This window comes from Chiloscyllium plagiosum, unplaced genomic scaffold (genome assembly GCF_037043375.1).
Source record: "Chiloscyllium plagiosum isolate Xiang-an unplaced genomic scaffold, Cpla_swu_hap1 HiC_scaffold_5, whole genome shotgun sequence".
In the NCBI taxonomy this organism is placed as follows: domain Eukaryota; kingdom Metazoa; phylum Chordata; class Chondrichthyes; order Orectolobiformes; family Hemiscylliidae; genus Chiloscyllium; species Chiloscyllium plagiosum.
Window position 1 is genome coordinate 49539135 of NW_028270143.1, and position 27217 is coordinate 49566351.

At 39.6% G+C, this 27217-nt stretch overlaps 1 protein-coding gene across 3 annotated transcripts in view; it reads right to left on the minus strand.

Moving 5' to 3' along the window:
• hepacam2 (HEPACAM family member 2) overlaps window positions 1-27217 on the minus strand; it is a 107521-nt gene that overhangs the window by 53683 nt on the left and 26621 nt on the right. For all 3 annotated transcript variants that reach the window (XM_043689951.2, XM_043689948.2, XM_043689949.2), the window contains exon 4: window positions 2754-3050. In XM_043689951.2, coding sequence (XP_043545886.2) covers window positions 2754-3050 — 297 coding nt within the window. The remainder of the gene's footprint in view (window positions 1-2753; window positions 3051-27217) is intronic.

The window sequence follows — 27217 nt, forward strand, 5'->3', positions numbered from 1 at the left end:
GATTGACTGCTGACGTGGATTTTGGTTTTCTTTTTAATGCTGTTTCTCCCTTAGACTTTTTTATTACCTTGCCCCTGCCCCTTTTACCTTTCATTAGTTTTACCACTATTTCTTACCATATCTCTCTCATTTTCCATTTCGTTTTCTCTCTTTTTCTATTTTTATTTCTTTCTCTCTCCCTCTCCTTATTCTGGCACTGAACGGCTAGAAACTTCATTGCTTTGATGGACCTTCAAGAGGTCAGTACATCTACCTTCCTTTCAACATTCTTCATCAACATATCTATTGCAACATGAAATAAAAAGCTGGCAATTGCTTATCCCAATTCAGACATTCTTCTTTCTTTATCAGGTCAAATGAAGCTTACAAAGGATTCCCAGCACCCACCATAGCCATCATACACCTTATTAAAAGAGGTACAAGTTAACTTTAAGTGATGCTGGCCAGGAACAACAATGGCCCTTGTGCTGCTATGTCCAGTCAATCATCAAAATGGTTAACATAGGTACACACAGAAATCATGATAGTGAGCAGGAAATATGAAGATGCTGTGTTGTTGCATTCAATTGGGTTGGGTTCATTGTGTTTCATTCAAAATTCCAGAATGCATACTCCCAGGCTATCCAATTTATCTCTAATGAACTCAAACAGCCTCACTATTGTTTTGCACAATAAACTCATAGCCTCACAGACAATAAAAAAAGCAAAACAAGGATGAATAAAGTCAAACAAGAGAAAATATTTCCTCTTACTATGGGAAGATGGGGAAATATGGTTCTGAAGCATAAATATAAGACAATTTCTTTTGGATCTAATAAGAAATTAAGAAAAGCAGTGAGAATGTCAGCCTCACCATCACATAGAGTGTTAGAAGTGAAATACATGAAAAAGGTCGCCATGATGTTGAAGTGCCAGTGTTGGACTGGGGTGGACAAAGTTAAAAATCACACAACACCAGGTTATAGTTCAACAGGTTTATTTGGAAGTCCTAGCTTTCAGAGCACTGCTCCTTCCTCAGGTAGCTGTGGAGCAGGATCATAAGACAGAATTTATAGCAAAATATTACAGTGTCATGCAAGGTTTGTTCAATATATTGTTTCAGTTGCATGACACTGTAATCTTATGCTATAAATTCTGCACTTTATGATCCTGCCTCACAGCTACCTGAGGAAGGAGCAGTGCTCTGAAAGCTAGGACTTCCAAATAAACCTGAAAGCTAGGACTTCCAAATAAACCTGGTGTTGCGTGATTTTTAACTACATGAAAAAGGAATATGTTGCTCAGGTGAAATGAATCAAGATGGGATTTGGAGAAGGTGTGCAGCACAAACACCAGCATAGACCAGATGGACTAAAGGGTCTGTTTCTGTGGTATGATGCATCAAGTATTTCCATGTAAAATCGGTACTGAATTCTTGAAAATTGAATGTGGATGTTTGCTGGTCTAGTTTTAGAATTCTAAGTAGAATGTAAGTGTAAGTGTTCATGCATTTCAAAAATAATATAAAGAAGGTATTTTAGCAATACATTATAAATTAATAAACAGAAACATGACATTGGGTTCATTGAGCTTTACTGTAGCTGTTATTTCAAAACAAAACTAAAGTGACCCACTCAATGACTCGGATGATTTCCTAGTTATAGCCTGGATGTAAGATCAGGGATAATAAAAAAAAGAAAGTGCTGTAGGAAATTAATGGGTCCAGCAGCATGTGTTAACATTTCAAGTCCGACTTGACTCTTCTTTAGAACAGTAGTGCCTAAAAATGATGGTTGTTATGCTGTTGTCTAAGGGGGGGGGTGGTGAGCGATTTTGATTTGTTACTGTCAAGTGCACCAAAGTACAGTGAAAAGTGAGGTCTTATGTGCTTTACAGGCAGATCATGCTATGCAAGTGCATCACAGTAACAGAACAGAGTGCAGGATACAATGATACAGCTGCTGAGAAGGTGCAGTGAGAAATCAACATTAACATGAAAGAGGTTCGTTCAAATGGCTGACAACAGCTGGGAAGAAGCTATTCATGAATCTATTTGTACTTATACACCAGAGGGTGGGAGGGGTCTTTGAATATGCTCGTTGCAGTGGAAAATATAGATGAAGTCAATGGATGGTTTGTGTGATGTACTGGGGCTGTGCTCACAACTTTGTGCAGTTTCTTTTGGTCTTGAGAAGAGCAGTTGCCATAACATGCCGTGATGCATCCAGATAGGATGCTTTCTGTAAAAATTTGTAAGAGTCTTTATGGACATGTTGAATTTCAAGTAGAACAGACTGTGAGGATGCCCACAGCATAATTTTCCAGTCAAAGCATTAATTCTGCTTATGTCTCCATCATGATGTTACACATGCTGAAGTTCCCCAGCTCTTTCTGTTTTTTTTTTCAGATCTCCAACACCCACAGTATTTTACTTTCATGTCAGATCAGGGATCCTTGCTATGCAATCAGTTCAGTTGTTTGTAAGTAAGGATTGAGTGAACATTCCATAAAGGAAAACTGTAATGATTCCAGTATATACACCATTCAAACTACTAAATAATTCCATTGTCTGTTTTGAGAATGAAACTTATTCAACATATGATCAACAGTGGCATCAATTTGATTCACATTAAGTTCCATTTCCAATTAATTAATCTGTCATTCAAAGTGATGTTCTATTTTTGACTCTTCAAATTAGTTTTAAGGACACCAATGATCATATTATTTTTTAAAAATTGCCATTAATGAATTCATATCAATAAGTCTGTACATACCAGTAGCAGAGAGTATGAAAGTGAATTGAGTTTCATCCCGTTTGCCAGTGATATTGTTGTAGACACAGCACATGTAGTCAGCTTTGTCGGGTACTTTCTCAGACTTGATATTTAACACTGGCCCCCACTGGATGGGTGTTGTCTTGTTGTCAGCTTTCTGAAACCACGAGTAGACATTTGGTGGGTTGGAATTTGCTGAACATTTAAACCAGACTGGCTCTCCTTTACCAGCAGTGAACACTCCTTCACTAACTTTGAATCGTGGTTCAGACTTCACCATTAAATCATAGGGACCATCTGAAAATGTTCAAGTGAAAGAAAGATTACCAGAAGAATAAGAAATCTCAATTCATTCTATGAAATTCTTAGAGCTAATTGGACAATGTGACAAAAATGTAGAGAACAAATTAAAATTTTCACGAGTGATAATCTGGTGGATCAGAATACCTGCCTATTACAGAACCCCGAAAACAGTAAACTAAAAATTAAAGAGTTATACAATAGAAATATTGTATAACTCTGTGAAGATTACGCTGATCACTATATAAATTTTAGTATATCAATTTTATTTATTACTAAAGTTTTGACTCATTAGGGTTTGATTAATTGACTAAAATTTGACTCCACCAATTTGATGCATTTTGCATTTGCATCTCAATTCGCACCTTATGTATGTATGGGGTCTGCTGTTGGGTTTGTTCAACACAAGCACCCAAAACGATCTCAGACCCAGAGCTGACAATATTGTTCAGCCTAATCAAACCCATTTCTGCAAATTAGTCTGTTGGGATCTTCCCCATCATTGGAGAATTTGGGATGTCATTGGGGCCACATAAAGCCACCACAAACATCACCCCAAACTGAACACTGCAGGTCACATGTAAGGTAAACTCCATCTTGCCATTTGTTTCAAAATGGCAACAATAATTTACACTGACCAGTTTTCCTTTCTTATACATTCAAGAACTGAAAAACATCTGGATGCTCACAATGAGTAAAATGATTAGAAATCGGCTTTTATTTTGCTTTGACGAAATAAGTTAAATGCTGAGACAGATTTTGATGGTAGAAAAAAGAGCACATAATTTTGTTGTGATGTGGAGGTGCTGGTGTTGGACTAGGATAGACAAAGTCAGAAGTCACACGTCGCCAAGTTATAGTCCAATATATTAATTTGAAATCATAAGCTTTCAGAGTGTTGCTCTTTCGTCATCTGAAAGCTTGTGATTTCAAACAAACCTGTTGTACTATAACCTGGTATCATGTGACTTCTATAATTTTGGTGCATTGTACCAGCCAAAAACGTCTGTCCCTTTATCTAATATCCATGCTTTATGAGATGATTAATTACAATTTGGGAATCATCATTTATGATTGTGAGAGAGCTATGCTTAACTCATTGGTTGCATTGTGATCTCCAGAAATCTGCTGTGGGTTCAAGATGTGTTCTAAAGGTGATCATAAAACAAGGTTGACATTTAAATTCAATATTGACAGACTGTTACGTTAACAAATGTTTTTTGTTCTACATGAGTCATGAAAACCGAGGCCTTAACTTGGGTGGATCAAAAATATGACATGGTATCCTTCAAATGTAAATGAACAAGCTATTCTGTGTAAAACCTATACCACAACTAACAACAACAAAACAGGCTACTTGGTCATTTATCTCACCGTGTTTGTGTATGCAATTGGCTATCCAGAATTACAACAGTGACTCTATTTTGAAGGCAGTTCATTTCACATCTGAAACATCTCAGGGATATTATAACTCTTAGTGGATTATTAAAACTTTGAATTCCAGATACCATAGATTTGATGCCTTGCTTAATTTATATCCCTTTGAAACATCCATAGAATTTGTGCTTCCTCATTTAGCAATATCTGAAAACATGCATATAGAATCAAAGGGGAGAATCTTATATGGTGTCAGTGACAGGGGCTACAGTAAACTTTCTGACAGGGTATGGACGAGAAGTCAGCGAGGCTTTCCTCAATGCTGACATCATCACAGTCAATCATTTGGGCTTTCAAAAAAGGCCTGAGGAGATTCTTGTTCAGCAGCAATGAGATATCAATTGACAGGGATTAAAACTGTTTAAACACATTATTAATGTCACAACTCATCGCACCTATATTCAGCCCCCCACCTTTTCAAACTTACCAAACAAGCCAGACATCAGGAAAGCTCAATAAAGAAACCAGAGTGGATACCTAGCAGACTCAGCTGCTCATTGTTGACTATGACCAAACCACAGCTCAAGGATAACCAACAGGCAGCAGGCATATACACCTCTTCTCTATGGATACTGGCATCCGGAATCTGCTATCCTGACCATCCTGACAATCTACTACTGAATGGCAGGGCACACCAGAAGAGCAGCCCTACATTGCATCAACTACCATCAAAAGGCTGCAGCAGGAGCACTTTGTGCACAGGGATAGGCACCCGGAGGATTAAATGAGTTAAGGGTTTCTAACTCTGCAAGCCTGTCAGGCAGAGGATTCTGCATTCTTATCTTCCTCTGTGTGAAAGCAACAGTTCCTCCTCTCTGCTCTAATCCTTGTACAAATTAATGCCCCCAATACATTGATCTTTCTGCTCAGGTAACTTGGCCCATCCAATCCACTCTATCCAAGCACTTCACAATTTTCTACATCAATCAAATCTTCTCTTAGTCTCCTCTATTCCAAGGAGAACTATTCCAGCCTATCTCACATTTCCACATAGCTGCACATTTTCATTTCAGGCAGGAGGGTAAATGCAGTAAGGATATCCCCGATGACTGGAGAGCCTCGAACCAATAGTCACAGTTTAAAGGCATGGGGTCGGTTATTTAGGACTGATATGAGGAGAAATTTCTTCACCCAAAGAATGGTGAGCCTGTGGAATTCTCCAACAGAGAAAGCAGTTGAGGACAAAACATTGGAGAAAGCAAGGACTGTAGATGGTGGAGATCAGAGTTGAGAGATAGTGTGGTACTGGAAAAGCACAGCAGGTCAAGCAGCATCTGATTGCTCATCACTGAGGACAAATTCTTTGAGGAGGTGACCAAGCATGTGGATGAGGGTAGAGCAGTGGATGTAGTATACATGGATTTTAGTAAGGCATTTGATAAGGTTCCCCATGGTAGGCTTGTGCGAAAAGTCAGGAGGCATGGGATAGAGGGAAATTTGGCCAGTTGGATAGAAAACTGGCTAACCGGTCGAAGTCAGAGAGTGGTGGTAGATGGTAAATATTCAGCCTGGAGCCCAGTTACAAGTGGAGTTCCGCAGGGATCAGTTCTGGATCCTCTGCTGTTTGTAATTTTTATTAATGACTTGGAAGAGGGAGTCGAAGGGTGGGTCAGTAAATTTGCAGATGGTGCGAAGATTGGTGGAGTTGTGGATAGTGAGGAGGGCTGTTGTCGGCTGCAAAGGGACTTAGATATGATGCAGAGCTGGGCTGAGGAGTGGCAGATGGAGTTCAACCCTGCCAAGTGTGAGGTTGTCCATTTTGGAAGGACAAATAAGAATGCAGAATACAGGGTTAACGGTAGGGTTCTTAGTAAGGTGGAGGAGCAGAGGGATCTTGGGGTCTATGTTCATAGATCTTTGAAAGTTGCCACTCAGGTGGATAGAGCTTGTAAGAAGGCCTATGGTGTATTAGCGTTCATTAGCAGAGGGATTGAATTCAAGAGTCGTGAAGTGATGTTGCAACTGTACAGGACTTTGGTTAGGCCACATTTGGAGTACTGTGTGCAGTTCTGGTCGCCTCACTTTAGGAAAGATGTGGAAGCTTTGGAGAGGGTGCAGAGAAGATTTACCAGGATGTTGCCTGGAATGGAGAATAGGTCGTACGAGGATAGGTTGAGTATGCTAGGCCTTTTCTCATTGGAACGGAGAAGGATGAGGGGTGACTTGATAGAGGTATATAAGATGATCAGGGGAATAGATAGAGTAGACAGTCAGAAACCTTTTCCCCGGGTACAACAGAGTGTTACAAGGGGACATAAATTTAAGGTGAAGGGTGGAAGGTATAGGGGAGATGTCAGGGGCGGGTTCTTTACCCAGAGAGTGGTGGAGGCATGGAATGCGCTGCCTGTGGGAGTGGCAGAGTCAGAATCATTGGCGAACTTTAAGTGGCAATTGGATAGGTACATGGATGGGTGCTTAAGCTAGGACAAATGTTCGGCACAACATCGTGGGCCGAAGGGCCTGTTCTGTGCTGTATTGTTCTATGTTCTATGTTCTGTGTTCTAAACATTGAATATTTTCAACAAGGAGTTAGTTATAGTTCTCAGAACTAAAGACGATTAAAAGGTATGGGGAGAAAGTGGGAACAGGGAACTGAGGTGGATTATCAGCTTTGATCATGCCGAATGGTGGAGCAGATTCAAAGGCCTTAATAGCTTACTCCAAATCATATTTTCCATGTTTCTAAATGTTGTTTCTACCCTCTCGAGGGCAATCATAACCTTTCTCAAATGAGGTGACCAGAACTGTGCATAGTACTCAAGCTTGCCCCAAATATCGATTTATACAGTTCTTGTAAACCTTCCCTGCTCTTATAGTGCATATCTCAGCTAATAAAGGCAGAGTAAATATGCTTTCATAAACAAAGTAATGACTTGTCCTGCTACCTCAGGGATCTGTGGGTGTTCACTTCAAGGTCCTCCACTTCTCTACACCTCAGTATTCTCCCACTTATCAGGTATTCCTTTGTCTTTTTTTTGACAGCTAACCCAAATTCATCACACTTCATGTAATATATAACTATACTTCCACATCCAACTTCACAGTAATCAATGTGGGCCCAGTTAATATCTATGGGGAACACCAATGATTACACCCTGTCATGTAGAAATCAAACCCTTTAACTGATGGAGCTATGCCAACTCACTGGACCAAATGGCCCATTCCTGTTCCTATTTTCTATGATCTCTCTGAAACAGCCACCTATTGAGTTTTCTAATCTTGCCTTTATACAATTCTCTTTTCATTTTCAAATATTTACTTATTTTCTTGTTAAAGGTTGTTATACATTCCATTCCCAGCTGCATTTCCCAAAAGACATTCCACATTCTGAATGCTAAGTGCACTAAAAAAGGTATTTTTAATATTTGTACTTAACAACTGAGCAATTTGTGTTCTACTATCACATTATAAATAATGTAAGTGAATCGATACTGCTCATGTTCTTTTATCTTTTTTTGTGAAGATCATGCAATACTAAAAAGTATAAAGATAAAAATCACTGTGTACATATATGTCTCATAACTTAGACTTCAGTCCCACTGTCAATGATTTTCTTCATGAGGCTTGCCTGACTTTAACCTTCATCTCCAATGATATATCATTTCTATTTTTTTTAATCTGAGTTTAATGTTTCTTGACTTATTTTCCCTTTCAAAGGTCACTCTTTTCCACCACAGAATTACCATCAGAAAAAATATTTCTTGTGAATTTATTTTTTCAATTTTATAAATGTTCAAATTATAAAAATCGAACCCTCAATTTGATACCAGATACCACAGAAAAGTATTCATCAGATCAAGTGCAACAGGTATTAACTTAACATTTTAAAAAATCTGTAGGAATTCTTATGAAATCTATTATTACAACTACCATCATTAAATAACCTTGAAGAAAAACAATCCCGACAAAAATGAGATGCACCCAGGAGCTCTATGTGTCTTGTGGACTACAGGTAGTGTGCATGAGACAAAGAAACTAATTAAAACGATGATAAATTAAAAAGCTATATGAAATGCACGCTAAACACCCTAATCTGTATGCCCTTGCTTGCTATGATCTGCCTGTATTGCTCGCAAACAAAGTCCTTCACTGCGCTTAGGTACACATGACGACAATAACTCAAATTAAATTAAATGGAGATTTAGTATCCTTCAAAGTGTCAAAAATACTAAGGCTTGAATTTTCTTGATGCTGGACAGGTTCTCCAGCTTAGTGAAAATGGGACTACAGTCCTGATCCTGGAAATCTTTCCCCCCAAACTTAGCATGCATCATTTTTATTGGGCTACAGGGGAGTGAATGTGGGTTGTACTTGGCATATCTCCAGTTCAGTGAAGCAGTTTCCTCTGTTAAAGTGCAGCTGCCTTCAAGTAGATCCAATTTTCATGAGTGGGATATCCAAAACCTAAGTTGCAGGCTTTACCTTATGCAGATAAAGATCTAAAGATGCCAGCTGTATTTGGAGAGATAGGGTATCCTTTTGGAAAAGTCAGGGATACCTTTGGGAGAGGTATAATGTTTTAGGGAGAGGTAAGGAACTCATTGGAAGGCCTTTGACATCGTTAAAAGTAGATATGGATGTGATCAAACTAACGAGAGCTATAAACCTCATGGGAACTGTCAAGCTGTTGATAGAATTATCAACCTGTCACAGGACCTATTAAGGTCAATGGAAGTGTCAAACAATCAAGACATTTAAATCACATGGCCTTTAAACTTTTAGGAAAAGAATCAGCAAATAAAACAGAGCCAGCAATTTCATTCTGTCAGTCGATACAGGCATGTGGACTATAATTACAGAATTTGCGCTCCATGATAATAATTTTACAACTTATTATTATCACAGTGTGAGACCTGTCACTTCACTGTTTGATTGACAGCTCCATGTGCTTATAACGTCTTAAAGTCAGACTAAGAATTTAAAAGGATTGCCTTTATTAGAGTTCGGAAATAAGTGGATGAAGGGAGTTAAATGTAGTGAATGGGTTTTTAATCAGTTATAAGTGTTATTTTCATCAAGAGACACATTATTTTATTTCATCTCAACAAAAGATCCAGGTGTATTCTATGTTGGGTTCCAAGTGAGTTGGCATGGAGATTTTAAGGTTAAAGGGTATTGTGTGGAATATATGGTTGACCTGAGTTAGCACCAAGTTGTCCCAGGGGATTTTAAGTGTCCTAGATGTTGGATTAAGGGGTATAGGTATGAGATATGGGTTTTTGGTAGGGTTTATGAAGTGGTGTGGTTTGATGTGCTTAAGACATGGGGAGTGTATAGGTGAATGCGAGGATGTGCAAAATGTGGGACTGAGAGAAAATTATTGTTTCATTGTTTGTTAACAGCTATGAAGTCTTGCATCACCCAGACTGGCCTTTTATACAGCCCACCTCCATATCAGACATCCTCTTTGGCTACCTCCAAACTATTTCCGGGGATGGTAAACCCTACTTCAGTTAATACCTGCAACCTAATCCAGTAGATCTAAATTTCTCCTGAGTCATGTTTGCAGAGCTAGGAGTTTTCTCAATTTGGCATTTCCAACACAAATCTGTGAAAAGAAAATGATAATCTGCAATTTCTTGATATTGATAACAGATACTTGCCCTGAAAGGAGCATTAATGATTTACATGCAACTGCCCATCCACAGAGATACACTCAAATTTACTTGCTAGTATTTAAGTCACACTCCAAAGGGTATTCACCAGATTAAGTTCCTCAAAGGGCATGCCAGGTTAAATAAAACAGTATCTTGGCAATTCAGCATCATCTCAATACTCCAAAACAATGAAAATGGTGATGACCTTATCTTAGGTTAAAGCTTTTAGATTACTTTGTGCATTTTTCCATATTTCTGTTTAGCAAATCATAAACTCGTTTTGTGTGCAAGCAACTGTCATATATGTCCAAAATATATGTTAGTTGGTCTTGAGTAAAGGTTGATTACTCGAATTTTATCTGAAAATCCCAACTTCCTACTCCTGTGCCACTTAAGTCATACTTGGCCTGCTGCAAAAAATGCATTTGAAGATAATTATTGAACTCCTCATATCTTACAGAATAATAAAAATATTTTTGGTTCTTTTTGTATTTACTTTAGTGGCAGAGTTGGCATGAACAGTGATTATCTTGGCTGAACACAGAGTTGCCAAGACAAATCATGGCAACTCTGTGATCAGTTGACATTCATCACAGTCAGGTGGCGATACTATTGGGGAGTGATGGAATTCAGCATCTCAAAATGTTGCATACGTTAATCTCCAACTATTTGACTAAAAGTTTCACCTCAGAAATTCAACTGTTTCACGACTTTACAAAGTATGTATTACAATGGGACGTGTCAGGGCTCTTGGATGGTCAGCACCATAGAAATGAGGAATTCTAAGTGGTAAGCTCTACACTTTCCTAATGTGATCTCAAACAGCACTCAGGCTCCTATAAGTCCCACAAAATGAAGCTTTAAATTTACCTGTAAAGGCTTCCAGTCTTCGGACCTCAGTCTTTGTTAGAGCTGCCAGAGTGGTTGATATGAGTATTCCCATAACCTTTCCGGTTAAAATGGTGCAGTGAACCTACTAAGTAACTGATATGCTTGAAACATGAGATATTTTAAGATTAGAATGGAGTTGCTGTTTCATCACTTTTGCTTTATCAACCCCATTTGGTGTCTGGCTTGTGTGAGAAGTCCATCATCTCTTTCTCTTTCACCAGGGCACTAATCCTGTCCCACAACCACTAATGACCAAAGCTATGGCAGTAGTAACACAGTAAAGTTTTCAAGCTTCTTCATGTGAGGCATGAGGACAGAGGTTTTGTGATCTAGCAGTGTACCAAATGAAGACCGTTACAATGAGCAAAGCAGAGAATTTGAGTGAACCTTTACATAAGGTCCTAGGGAGTGTTGCTGAACAAGGAGACATTGGAGTGCAGGTTCATAGCTCCTTGAAAGTGGAGTCGCAGGTAAGATAGGATAGTGAAGAAGGCATTTGATATGCTTTTCTTTATTGGTCAGAGTATTGAGTACAGGAGTTGGGAGGTCATGTTGCAGCTGTACAGGACATTGGTTAGGCTACTGTTGGAATATTGCATGCAATTCTGGTCTCCTTCCTATTGGAAAGATGTTGTGAAACTTGAAAGGGTTCAGAAAAGACTTACAAGGATGTTGCCAGGGTTGGAGGATCTGAGCTACAGGGAGAGGCTGAGCAGGCTGGGGCTGTTTTCCCTGGAGTGTCAGAGGCTGAGGGGTGACCTTATAGAGGTTTATAAAATCATGAGGGGCAGGAAAATTGACATTTTGGGCGGGAGCCCTTCATCAGGATTGAGGCTGGAAGCCTCTGAGGTGGAGAGATAAATGGGAGGGGGGTGGAGCTGGGGAGAGGTAGTTGAAAGTGCAGTAGGTGGATGGAGGTGGGGATGAAGGGTGATAAGTCGGAGAGGAGGGTGGAGTGGATAGGTGGGAAGGAAGATTGACAGGTTGGACAGGTTATGAGGATGGTGCTGAGCTGGAAGTTTGAAACTGGGGTAAGGTTGGGGGAGGGGAAATAAGGAAACTGGTGAAATCCACATTGATGCCCTGGAGTTGAAGTGTTCTGAGGCGGAAGATGAGGCGTTCTTCCTCTAGGCATCGGGTAGTGAGGGAGTGATGGTGGATGAGGCCCAGGACCTAGGGGGAGTTGAAATGTTCAGCCACAGGGCAGTGGGGTTGATTGGTGCAGGTGTCCCGGAGATGTTCCCTGAAGCGCTTTGCGTGAAGGCGTCCAGTCTCCCCAATGGAGAGGAGATTGCATCGGGAGCAACGAATGCAATAAATGACATGTGTGGAAGTGCGGGTGAAACCTTGATGAATGTGGAAGGCTCCTTTGGGGCCTTGGATGGAAGTGAGGGGGAGATGTGGGGGGAGATGTGGGTGCAGGTTAACTCCCTAAGATACTAACTTTCTGTATAAAACCAGGAACTGGGTATAGCTTAGAGGGAGTTTAGATATCACGTTAGGTGTTAATTGCCAGTGACCTGACAAATTAGACTCAAGGTATTAAGTATGTGATAAAGGCAAATCTCTGTAGCATAAAATATTGACATTGTTGTGAAAATCTGGTTTATGGCTTATATCTTAGAATATAACTTTCAGTGTTAGGAATTAATATGTTAATTGTAAGATAAATGGAAAATAATGATTGAGATACTGGTAATAACACTGACCTAAAGGCAATTCAAGCAAGCTTGGAGATGATTACACTTAAAAGATAACTTCTGTTTATCTTCAAGACCAAAATTAATAGTGTGACAGCTGTGAACAAAAGGGAGTCTTCTATACTACAACAATTGAACCAAAAGGTCTGCCTTTACTTCAACAGAATACATGTATTTAAATTATGTATGTAGTTTCCTGTTCAAAGGAAGCTGCAAGCAGCTTTTTGGTCCAATGAGTTTGCAGAAAGGATTGTAAAACTGCATTAGCAATATAAATAATTCATGTGGTTTACAGTATCAAAGAGTGTCATGGAAGGTAAAATAATTTGCCTCCATTTCTGTTTAAAAATATCCCAAAGCATGTGGCATTGTCAGAGAAATGGGCTGTTGGGGTGGAAGGTTCTTTTGTTATCTGTATCTGCTTATCAGCATCTGTAAGTTAGTTTTGTATATTTGCTGAGAGGAGCAAATTTGGGGGGCAAACAGAGGCATTGCAACTTTGCTGTGGTATAGACTAGTTGACAAGTCTGAGGGAGACCTCGGGTAATGATCAGCAGCTAAGTTTACCCTTTAAACAGAAAAGGTATTGAATTAATTGACCATATGGAGTATATTTGTATATGCACTTCATCTCTGTTTGATTTAACAAGGGAAAACAGATGTGAAATTTCCTCCTGCTTTCAACTAATGGAAGAAACCGACAGTGGTCCTCACAGAACTTTGAGTCAGAAAACAGTCAACTGAGTTACCTTGGAAAGCTGTGGGAAGGCATTTGCACATCTGCTCTTAATATGAACAAGGAGCTGACACATCCATACCAGTGTGAGGTGTGTAAAGAAGAGGGTTGCATAGCCAAAAAAAAGGAAAATAACCCCACACAATATCATCTCGGAAGGTAGCTGAGTTATGATGGAGAGTTAACATGGATTCTAGAGGGCTAAAGCATTCTTTTCAGTTGTTCTCTAAAGAAGTGGACACACTTTCAAGTTTATTTTTAATACAGCATAAGGAACTTTTTGGGGGAAATAATAAAATAAAATTCGGTTCATAGTTATAATATTAAATGAATAACAATACTTTAACTCTTGACGTAGAGCAAAGTTTGTTTCTTTTTGGAAAATGTGAAATCTCATGGTATGTTTCTGTTGGTTATTTCTCCTGTGTTTTCTGTGTTTGGAAATTTTCATTAAATTTAAATGGTCCCTAAAAGGATTTTAAAAACATTTAACAATCAGGATAAAGGCTGACATTCAGAGCCTCAATTTTCAACATTTTAGTCAATTTCGCAATCTCCAAACTCCCATCACTGTTTATAAACTGGAAAACATAGTCATTGTGCCCTTTGAGATGATCTCAAAGCAATGCAAGCAGTTTAAATCTAATGCTGGTTTTGGTCTCCAATATCTCCAATACAAAGGCATTACTGGTTGTCAGTTGTAAATGTTAATAGCTATAACATGTAATCTGTTTGAGTCAAATGGTTGAGTGTTCACTGGATGGCCAGTAAATTAACATCACTTTGGCTCCCTCCATGATTCAGCAGATTTATCCTGCTGAAACAGCCATGCACAAGAGGAAAGTTAAGGTTCAATTTCAATTTGTGATCTGTGCTTTGTTCATCTCAGCTGCGGGCAAACTACGGTGTTACTATTGGTCCTGGAGACTCAGGTCGAGAGAAAATTAAGTCAGCACTGTCAATGCTTACAGTGATCTTTCCTAGAAGTGCAGTTTGTTTCTTGGTTAGGGAGGTTAGGTTTAGATCACCTTCTGTTGAATTCTGCACCATTCTTCACTCTCCTGGCTTACACATGAGGAGCTGTAAAAGGAGTTCCAGCACCCAGGGAACTGCATTGATCACTCTTTTAAGGGAGGATAGAATGAAATAAAATTCATACTGGAAGAAAAATGATAACATCTTATCATCAGTGTATTGTATCCATTTTGCATTGCTTGCCTTAGTCCTTTGGACTATGTTACAATATACACAATATACCACCTGTTCATCAGATGCTGGGACTGATGACAAATAAAAGCAAGTGTACACATTGATAATATTTTACTGCTGATGACATTATTTTGACTACTGTGTCACTATATTGCTGCCTTCTGTCACTAAGCAGCTGGCAAATACAAATAATAGGTGATCTTTCATCACAGTCTATCCCCTAAAGCAACAGGATATAGAATGGGGTAGATTGTAAAACCTTGATGTTACAGGATTAGATTTTAATTAGTTAGGAACACAGAAAAGAGGAGACAGAAAACTGTGTTTTTCATCTGGCAACCTCCAAAAACTGGTACCCTCAAATATAATTTCAAGTATTTTCAAAAAAAGTTTTCATTTAATTGCCTTCATTATCTTCTTGAGCAATCTATCCTATATCTTTGTTACCATCTGGAGAACATTGTTAAAATGAAATTATTTACATGCCTCCTCTTTTCAAAGAGTTTGTTCCAATTTCAAATAGGGGATCGCAATTCAACTTGCCCATTCCCTCTAGAAATTTTAAATGTGCGTAATGTCTCTCCCAATTCTTTGTCACAACTGTTGACAATCATAACCTATTTAGCTTCTCAAAACTCAGATGATTTAATAGATTGTCAGTTTAGTTGCCCTTCCCTGCACTCCCTGGATATTTTTACTGTGGGATGAAAGGCAGAATTAGACACAATATTCCAAGTGGACCTACACAGTGCATGATACAATTTCATCTCCTGAAAACATTGCCGCATCTTTCTTACACATCCCAAGATCTATTTGTCATCCTTCATTGCTATCACAATATACACTGCTGGTTTCAGTGCAAAATCCACCAAGATCCTCCTGTATTGTGTTCTGTACCCTGGAGCCATTGTTTTATTACCATTGATATTACCATTGTTTATTTTTCTTCCATTGCACTGATGCCATTTGCCAGTCTGCAATTAGTCTTTCTAACCTATCTAGATTTCTTCATATTTAATTTGCCTTTTTTATTATGTAAACCTTGCTCCACATTTTAGTTCCATTTCTAACTTTGTTCCTATCTCCAGCTCCAAATCTTCATAAAAACTGACAAAAGGGTCCAACGACCAATGTTTATGAGCTTATAGGAATTAGCTGGCAATATAGATCCACTCACTATCATCAATTGCTTTAGATTAGTTATCATCACCCCAAATGCAAAAGATTGCTCCCTCTTCTAGTTTTCTTGACTCATGGATTAATCATTTGTATAACACATTGTTGAAATCTAAAGAAGTTGTTGAAATCTAAAGTTTTGAGTTTTTTTTCCCCATAGAACTCCATTGTCTACAAGCTGCAACATCTTCATTGATTTTAACATGGAACAGCTTTGTTCTGCACTGAACTATGGAGCAATTCAAAGACATTGACATTGAAGCATGTGAGAAGGTTACTGTAAATAAGTATGATTCTTATATCACACAATTCTGCTCAAGATAATTTATAGGTGCAAATACAGCTTGTGTATCTTTGGCAACAAGGTCTCCTCACAGGAACAACTGTGAAATTGTTCAGAGAAAATTATAGATCCCCACTGTACAAAAAGAGGCCATTCAGCCAATCGAGTCTGCATAGACCCTCCAAAGACCATCTCACCCTGATCCAAAACCCCTCCCTACACTCTCATTTACACTGGCTAATCCACCCAGCCTGCATACCTGCACACTATGGGGCAATTTAGCATGACCAATCAACCTAATCCACAGCTTTAGACTGTGGGAGGAAACTGGAACACATGGCAAAAGCCCATGCAGTCATGGGAAGAATGTGCAAACTCCACACAGACAGTCACCTGAGGCTGGAATTGAAATGGCACCTTGAAACACATGTTATAGACAAAAGGAGAGGTGAATTTAATTATTTTACAATGTTCCTCTCCTATCTGTAATGGAGGTGGTTTTTAATTGTCTATTTATTAACATTGTTTAAAATGACCTACAACAAATTCTTTAAGATTAATTAGCAAAATTGCGTTTATTGATGCATTAAAAAAAATCCCAGAGGAATAGTCTGCAACACATTCATACACACACATATCTGCATCCAAGAAAGATAGAAAATGTACAGAAGTTATAAATTACTTATAAAGTCAATGATATTGGCATAGTTCATGTGAATTAGAGAGTGTAATGAGTCAATATCCAGTGGAGGTTCTTTTAGTTGGCTAGCTATTTTGCAGGAGCTCAGATCCAGTCGAATTCATAAGTTGAAAATTGGTATAAAAGTAAAGTAGTGCCAATGCTGGAAACAACAAAAACAGCAAGTGCTGAAGAAACTCAGCAGGTTTGGCAGCATCTGTGGAGAGAGAAACAGAGGGCAGAATCTTGTAGGGCCTGAATGACATCGGCTACGGTGAGAAATATGCAAATTACATAAGACATTGAGTGAGGATTATCTCAATGTCGGGTGCAACTTGTTGCATTTTCCAACATCGTTTTGGACGTTGAGATTAGTTGTTCACGTCACAGTGATGACATGCCTATTAGTGGGCTTATTGCTAGTTTTCATGATATTAACACCAAATTTCACCTCATTACTGTGCAGCTTCCTAACATTGCGCAGCATGGATAGAACTGGATGCTGAGAAATCATGAAATGAAAGTCAGGTATTTCCAAATCGGACAGCAATATTTCAGGGCACATTCTGGGGCACTAGCCCAATGCACACCCACATCAACGAATTAAGTCTTCCAGCACCTGCCAGCCTCTTTGTAATATGACACATCTCTTATCCACTTCTGCACTTCAATACTGCACTTTGGATGATGCTACCAACTATCACTGGAATGATACTGCTCGGGATTTTATGTGCAGGTAAAGGCACCCAGCCCACAGAATGGACTAGGCTGCCTCCCAGGGTTACTTGCTGACTATTTCTCATTAATTTAACACTTATCTAGATTCTCACAGCTTCTGCTTTGCCTTAGCTTTTTCACTTTGTCCCCTCAGCCACAGTTTAAAGGCTTACAGCACTGTTGTACTGCCTTACTGTTCAGTGCTGACACAAAGCCAAGCAGCTTGTCATGCTGGTCAGTAGCCATCAGTCGAGGAGTTGGTTATCTTGCTGTCTCAATCTCACAACTGTACAATCTTCCAGCAATTTACATCATAAACACACTGTATGTGCTGCAAGCAATCCATCTCTCAAAGTCCAAGGCAAGCTGTCCTCAGTAAAGTCTAGGGAGACATCTGTCAGTCAGAGGGGTCAGCACAATAAGTCAAGCAAAGCCTCTAGTATTAGTTCAGGGACTTGAACATGGTCATTCAATTGCTGCTTTCCTTGTAGAGGGTGAGACACCAAATTTCTGGCATCTCTTTCTGCCCTATTGTGGACTGTTTTCTCCTGGATTGAGAGACAGGGAGGGTTTGAGTGAGATGAAAGCAGGTGGCACAGCTCTTAGTGTGATTACAGTCTGTGGGGAAAGTGGTGAGGTGTTCCAAGTAAGTGAGCAGGCAGCATGGAGGCCATGCAGAGTTTGAAATTTGGGAGATGGGGTGAATGAGAGTGAGTGAGGAAGATGGTTAATGGAAGAGTGAAAGATAGTGCTTGATTAAGTGCATGATGACCTTTTTAAAGATGGTGCCAACACAGGGATCCTAGAAATCCCACCAGTGGTGAACACATCTGGCTGCAGTGAGTGAGAGAATCACTAGTTCTGGACAAGAGGGGTGTCAAAAGGAGGTAAGTGAGGTAAGTTTGGAATGATCGTGCAAGAAAACTTACTCGGCCTCGTGGAAAGAAACCCTCCATGAAACATGACAAAATTAAACTTTAATGTAATTGCCCTTTGAAAAGCCTCACATTCCTCAGAAGTACAGCCCATATGTTTAGACAGAAAAAGAGTGACACTTAGCCTGCCCATTCTGGGTGTGGCTACAGCCATTTTCCATTTCCATTGCATATATATGAGGATATAAGGCAATGAGGATGAAAGGCAATGCCAATGGTGTTTGGCACATGGAGTCTGTGACCCAGTCTGGTAAACATGAGGCTCTCCAAAGCACCATGTTCCTTTCTTTTACTTCCTGTGAAACCCATCAGTACTGAACTTCCAAATGTTCCCATCCAACTCTTTGAGTTACAATGTCATCTGCTAACATTATCACCAGAGCTCTGGCCCTACAGCCTCACCATATCAGCCATTCTACTGCACTATCCCCTGTTGAACCCATTGATGACCATCACCTCCCACTCTATACTAACCCAAATCTCCCAGTGTATTATCACTTCCTCTTTTTATATGTTACAATTGCTCCCTTCATAATTATTGTGTCCTCTGCATCCCAACATGCTGCCTCTAATCTCCAAAAAATTGACTTCCCCCAACTCTGCTACTGCAGCAATGGCCCCTGAGAATCCTGTTTGACTTTCAATAAGCTGACCCCAGGACTGACTGTGGGCCATGCACTTGACTGACTAGGATGGACTGGAGAGAAACCGGACCCCTTACTGATTTCTGTACAACAATCTGACCAATTTCCCACAACTCCCTGGACTAGCATCAATGGGCTTGCAGCACTGACCGTGTTTCACTCCCTGGATTGCAAAGGTATGGACCATGCTGACTCTGACTGCCCCAAGCAGCCGACTGACCATACCCAAGCCATGGGATGATGGAGGATGATGTCCTTGACTAACTGTGTCGGCACTCCCAACTGATGAAAGTCCACTTTGACCATACTGAGGATTATTTCCCATAGACCTCAAGACAGTGCCATTTGGTTGAAGGACATGCACTGTGTTTGTCACATATTTTGCTGGTACATGGTGTTGGTGTGGTATTGATGCAGTATGGTGCTATACAGTAACATGTCCAGCTCCTTGACTGATCACTGCTAACAACTATGACAAACTGCTTGTCTCTGTGTCTGTTAGTATCATAAAACGGCAAGGCAGGATAGAAGTACCATGATCCTTTAAGCTCTGGCTCAGAGGGCAAAGTGCAAAAATGCAAGGTGATGCAAGGCAGAGATTGTGCTAGCAATGAATAGACATGAAGGAGTAAATACCAAAGGAGTAGGCAAGGACCCTGAGTTGCATCCTAGTCAAATGGATGCCGGATCCTGTGTGTAAAGTGAATGCTGGTGTGTTCCAAAATGCAGCATTGGAGTGTAGAAGAGAGTGGTGCTGGAAAAGCATAGCTGGTCAGGTAGCATCTGAGGAGTGGGAGAGTTGACGTTTCAAGCATAAGCTCTTCCTGATTGGCTTGCTTTTCCAGCATCCCACTCATTAACTCTGATCTCCAGCATCTGCAGTCCTAACTTTCTCATAGCATTAAAGTGTAGAACCATACTGTGAGTGGATTGGTTGTGTGTCATGAGGGTGGGAAAAGGCTGATACATGTTCAATGCCAATCTCTGTGGATGGAGTTTGCAACTGTTCACTGCTCATGAGAATCTGCTTTGAGATGGGAATGATTGGCATCACATCTGGATGTTAGAGGAGCTAACAGCATCCAGGAGTCACCAGGTTTCAGGTGGCAAATGGGAAACTGCATAAGAATGAATTGATATCATCTAATAATGAAATGTTAATGTATGCAAATTAATGCAAACAGACATCTCACTATTCACAAGAGAGATTCTTGTCTTGCTGTTCAACACTTGTATAGAAAATTAGTCTTTTTGCACTCAAAATTAAGAAGCTCCCATCTTCTACCGAGATTACTGATGTAATTTTTTTACAGCAGAGTCCGATAATTATCTTGTAAATAATCGCCACTTTTCTTGTACAAACAATAACGGTCACACCTTATGGAATGTGGAACATATCTGATTATAGAGGGGAATGATGGTGTAATTTGCTAAAAGATTCTTGAGCGCTGGCCATATTGAATCTCAAAGCTGAAGTTTCTAATATTTATTGCAACTCCCTGCAGCCAAAATGCTACAGCATCTCACCTTGCGATCACGTGTACACTGAAGTATTATGACATTCATCAAAATTTTAAACCAATTTCAAAATCATTCCCTGAGAATCCAATGCCTTCAGAATAAGAAACTGATACACAATGTGGTTGAAAATTAGTATAGATACACTGTACTACTAAATTATTAATCATTTAGTGTCTGTACTGTATTTCATTTACCCCTTAATCTTCTGAAAATTTTCTGTACACTTGAACATCTTTATGTCAGCACATTAGATTACAGTTTCTGCAGATATTTTAATATAAGCTTAATATGGGCAGGATCAAATTAAATAGTGCTAAGATGTCAGGATTCTTAACAAAGTTGAATTATGCCCATGGTCAACTTAGACATTTCTAATCAACATGTTTAAAAATGTTAGTATATGCCTCTGGTGCAGGGGGGACATAAACCCAGGCCTACATGCCTAGAGGTAGGGACACTACCATTGCATTACAAGAGCTGCCCAGGGTCAATTTATGCTGGTTCAAAAATCCATTTTCCCAGAGCAATCCATATTCACAATGATGGCCACATACCCAGATTAGAACGCTGATCTTCCACCAGTCCTGCCCGTTTTAGATTGTTCACTACATTGCAGCAAGGGTGCACCAACTCTCATGGTCACATCATGAGTCAGTGTAAATACTCTGTTATTAGCAATAAATGCATTAACAGACAGGTGTTTCTGGTTTTGGTTTGTTGTTGCCTCAAATAACCTGAAATTGCTCATTACTGATACTTTAGTGAACATAGAACATTACAGCGCAGTACAGGCCCTTCAGTCCTCGATGCTGCGCTTACCTGTGAAACCAATCTGAAGCCCATCTAACCTACACTATTTCATTATCATCCACATGTTTATCCATTGACCATTTAAATGCTCTTCAAGTTGACGAGTCCACTTCTGTTGCAGGCAGGGCATTTGCGCCCTTATTACTCTGAGTAAAGAAACTACCTCTGACACCTGTCCTATAACTATCATCCCTCAATTTAAAGCTATCATCACCACGAGGGAAAAACTCTCACTGTCCACCCTATCTAATCCTCTGATCATCTTTATGAAATCACCTCTTAGCCTTCCTCTCTCCATCAAAAACAGCCTCAAGTCCATCAGTCTTTCCTCATAAGACCTTCCTTCCATACCAGGCAACATTCTAGTAAATCTCCTTTGCACCATTTCCAAAGCTTCCACATCCTTCCCATAATGCGGTGACTAGAACTGTACGCAATACTCCAAGTGCGGCCGCACCAGAGGTTTGTACAGCTGCTACATGACCTCATGGCTGCGAAACTCAACCCCTCTACCAATAAAACCTAATACACTGTATGCCTTCTTAACAGCCCTATCAACCTGGGTGGCAACTTTCAGGGATCCATGCACATGAACACCAAGATCTCCCTGCTCACCCACATTACCAAGAATCTTACCATTAGCCCAGTACTTTGTATTGCTGTTACTCCTTCCAAAGTGAATCACCTCACACTTTTCTGCACTAAACTCCATTTACCACCTCTCAGCCCAGCTCTGCAACTTATCCATGTCCCTCTGTAACATCCTTCCACATTATCCACAACTCCACCAACTTTCGTGTCATCTGCAAATTTACTAACCCATCCTTCTACGCACTCATCTAGGTCATTTATAAAAGTGACAAACAGCAGTGGCCCCAGAACAGATGCTTGCAGTATACCACTGGTAATTGAACTCCAGGATAAACATTTCCCATCAATCACTACCCTGTGTCTCCTTACAGCTAGCCAATTTTTGATCCACACCACTAAATCAACCTCAATCCCATGCCTCTTATTTTCTGCAATAGCCTACCGTGGAGAACTGTATCAAATGATTTACTGAAATCCATATACACCACATCAACTGCTTTACCCTCATCCACCTATTTGGTCACCTTCTCAAAGAACTCAATAAGGTTTGTAAGGCACAACCTATCCTTCACAAAACCATGTTGACTACCCCAGTCAAATTATTCCTTTCTAGATGATTATAAATCCCATTTCTTTTCATCCTTTCCAACACTTTACCCATAACCGAAGGGAGTCTCACTGGTCTATAATTACCAGGGTTGTCTCTGCTCCCTTTCTTGAATAAGGGAACAACATTTGCTATCCTCCAGTCTTCTGGTGCTATTCCTGTAGACAATGCTTCAATATATAATTTCAGTTGCATGTCATTGTAATCTTTTGCTATAAATTCTGTTCCACAGCTACCTGATAAAGGAGCAGTGCTCTGAAAGCTAATGGTTCCAAACAAACCTGTTTGACTATAACCTGGTGATTTTTAACTTTGTCCACACCAGTCCAAATAGTGTGTCCTTCCTCGTCCAGTACTTTGCTGGAGCGGAGAAACTATGCCAAGTTCTTCGCAGCCTTCAATGTTTCATTAATAACAGTAGACATCTCGCCAAGGCCACCCCTAACCTCCACTTACCTTCAAACAACTGCCGAACCTCAAACAGACCATCGTTCACAACACACTACCCAGCCTTCAGGGGAACAGTGACCATAACACCACACAAACCTGCCATGGCAAACTTTGCAAGACATGCCAGATCATTAACATGGATACTACCATCACAACTGAATGGGATTGCCCTCACTTGTAGTTTATTATTGATAATATGGAGGTGACAGTGTTGGACTGGGTCGACAAAGTCAGAAGTCACATGACACCAGGTTATAATCCAACAGGTTTATTCGAAATCACAAGCTTCTGGAGCACTGCTCGTTCATCAGTGACTTCACCTGATTAAGGAGCAGTGCTTTGAAAGCTTGTGATTTCAACAAAGCCTGTTTGACTATAACTTGGTGTTGGGTGACTTCTGACTTAAATATCAATCATAGAAAAAAGACTTGCTTGGAATTGGTTCTCATATTTTTTCACTTGCAAGTCTGATGTCTCCCAAGGATCTATCTTCGTTTCTCCCCTCCCATACTTTTCTTATCTATATGTTGCCCCTTGTCAACACTGTGAGAAATACAACCTCAGGTTACATACATATACTGACAGAAGCAAATTCAAACTCATCACCTCCTCTCTTGACCCTCCACTATATCTGTGCTGTCATACTGGTGCCTGTCATTTAGTCAGGATTTAATGGATAGCAAGAACTTCCTCCAACTAAAAACTGAACTTCAGGCCAATGTCTTCAGTCTTTATCTATCTCAAACATAGTCACTGTTTTCAAATCCCTGCATTCAAGTTGATCCTCACTGTTTGTAACCTTGGTGTCCTACTTAATACTGGGTCAGCTCCACCCCTGTATCTGCTCCAGTACCAAGACGACTTGCTTTCAACTTCATGTTATCTCCTGTCTCAAACATGCTAAACTAATTTGCCAATGAAACTCTCAATCATGTATTTGCTAGTTCTAACCTTAATTATTCCAATGCTCTCTTGCTAGTTTCCCATTTTCCAAATTTTATAATCCTAAGGTCATTCAAAACTTAGATTCATGTACAGGTTAGGAATCCTTTGTCTGAAAACCTTGGGACAAACTGTTTTTTGGATAAAGGGACAGTTTTGATTTTGAGTTCATCGTAGGCTGTTTTGGTCCTTGGGAAAAAACTTTGCTTAGCCCAAACTGTCCTAAAAACATTTTCTTTCCAAGTGCCTCAAACTCAGTCTACCCCATTGGGCCGGCTTCTAAAAAGACCTTCAGTTTTTAGGTCTTTTCAATTTTGGGACATACACATAATGGACACCGGACTTGCATTCTAAATTATATCAAGTCCCATTCATAAACATATCTGTTCTCACTGATCTCCACTGGCTGCTTGCCTAAGAATACCTTGATTTTAAAATTCTTATCCTTTTTTCAGAAGAAATTTCTATCTACCTAACCACCACTTCCAACCCTACAACTCTCCAGGATATCTGTACTCTTCTAACTTTCATTTATCAATCACTTCATTCACCCCATGATCACAGTGCCTTCAACTGGCAAGGACCTAAATGCTGGGCTTCTGTCCATGAACATCTTCATCTCCTACCTTTCCAGCTTTAAGATACAAATTAAAAGCTATCTCATTCATCAAACTTTTGTCCAATTAGAGCCATACAGCATGGAAACAGACTGCTCGGTCCACCTCATCCATGCTGACCAGATATCCTGAACTGAACTAGTCCCATTTGCCCATGTCCCTCTAAATCTTTCTATTCATGCTTTTCTATGTCTCTGACTTGATGGTAATTTGTGTCTTGAGAAGCACTTTGAGATGTTTTCTTGCAACTAAAGGCTTATTAAAATAAGTTGATATTGTTGCAGATCAATAAAAGTGTTAGGTTGGATTTTTATGTAATGATACTATACACCTAATACTAAACTGGATTATGTAGCTCCTTTAATATGTTGCAAATTTCTTTAAGTGTGAAGCTGTCTTTGTTCTCTTTGTCTTTGAATTAAATGCATCATTTTCACAAAGAAACAGCTGCACAAAATAACTTCCAGTGGATGAGTGATGTTGGCTATTTCAAACAGAATAAATAACAAAAATATACTCCATGATTTTTCTATATTCTTGGACTCAGCTAAAAATAAACAAGACTGTGCTGTTACATGTTGAAATGTAGACCAGAGGTTTTCTGATAATGCAAGGGTTAATTATCAAAGTACGTTTGTTGGTGTCAAGTATTTCATCATACTGGCTTTGATCAAAGATGCAGTATATCACCTAATGTTAACCTTTCCCCTTTGCTACGTTACTACTTTGAATCTAATGCTACTTTGTTATTCAAAATACTTCACATTCAAATTTGAATTTTAAAAAGATTACAGTATTCGTGTTGTGGAAGCAAAGCACACAACATTTTCTTAAAGATACCTATATTTTATTATTTTTACCAAAATTTTCTCCATTTTTTTCAAGCTAATTACTTTCTCAACCAGTATAAAAAGCAGTGGCATTCTCAAGGTGCTAACAAGCAATACGTGTTTGCATACATCTTACTGCTGTTATTCATGTACCATCCCCAAAATAATGCAAATAACTTGCTCTGCTGACACCATTAACACTTAGTAGTATGATACCAGCATTTTTATTTTAAGGAAATATTATGTTATGCTGCAATGAATAGTAGAGGATATACAGTTGCAAATGTCATTGGTGTAAAGAGCATACAATTTAGGAAGTGTTTGCTGCAAGATAACTTCACAGAGATTAAATCACAATAAATTCTATGCCAACAGAAAGAAAAACAGACTTGAATGAGTGATCAAAATCTTGAGATCAAGGCAAGTAAAGACATGATGGCCATTGGAATGAGGGGTGAATAATGCAGTAGAAAAATCTGTGGGATTCAGAGGTCAGGAGGTGGTTATAAATGTCGAGTCAGAGAGCCATGGAGTGATACAGCAAAGACACTTTGATCCAATTCATCCATGCCGACCAAGTTTGCCAAATGAAACTAATCCCATTTGCCTACATTTGGCCCATATCTCTCTAAACCTTTCATCGTCATGTACCTGTCCACATGTCTTTTAAATGTAGCAACTGGACCTGCATCTACCACTTCCTTTGGCAGTTTGTTTCACATACAAACTACCATCCCTGTGAAAAAGTTGCCCCTCAGGTCTCTTTTAAATCTTTCTCCTGTCACCTTAAAACTAAGCCCTCCAGTTTTGAACTCCCCCAACATCGGGAAAAATACCTTTGCTATTCACCTTATCTATGCCCCTCATGATATTATAAACCTCTGTAAGGTCATCCCTCAGCCTTCTACGTTCCAGTGAAAAACATCCAACCCCTTCAGCCTTTCCTTGCAACTCAAGCCTTCCAGTCCCAGTAATATCCTTGTGAATCTTTTTTGCACACTCTCTAATTCAAAAATGTCCTTCCTATAGCAGGGCAACCCGAACTGCACACAATACACCAAAAGATGCCTCACCAACATCCTATACAACTGCAACATGGTGTCCTAATTCCTACTCAATGGTCTGAGCAACGAAGACAAACATGCCAAATACCTTCTTAACCACCTTGTCAACCTATGTCACAACTTTCGAAGAACTATATACCTGAACTTCTAGATCTCTCTATTCAATAACTCTCTCCAGGGTCCGACCATTAACTGCGTAAGTCCTGCCCCTGTTCATCTTTCCAAAATGTAACACTTCGCATTTATTCAAATTAAACTCCATTTGCTACTCCTCAATTGGTCCAATTGATCATGATTCCTTTGTAATCTTCGATAACATTCTTAACTGAGAGTATACCAGTAATCTTGGTATCATCTGCAAACTTACTAAACATGTCTCCTATAATTCTCATCAAATTATTTATATAAATGAAAAACAACAGTGGACCTAGTACCAATCCCTGCAGAACATCACTGGTCACAGACCTCCAGTCCTAAAAACAACCCTCCAACACCACTCTCGGTCTCCTCCTGTCAAGTCAATTTTGTAAACAATTGGCAAGCTCTCCCTGAATCCTATGTGATCTAATGTTACTAACTGGTCTACCACACAGAACCCTCTTCAAGGCTTTAATAAAGTCCAGGTAAACAAAGTCAACTGCTTTGACTTCATCCACTTTCTTGGCCACATCTTCAAATAAACTTAATTGGGTTTGGGAAACACAATTTCCCATGCACAAAGCCATGCT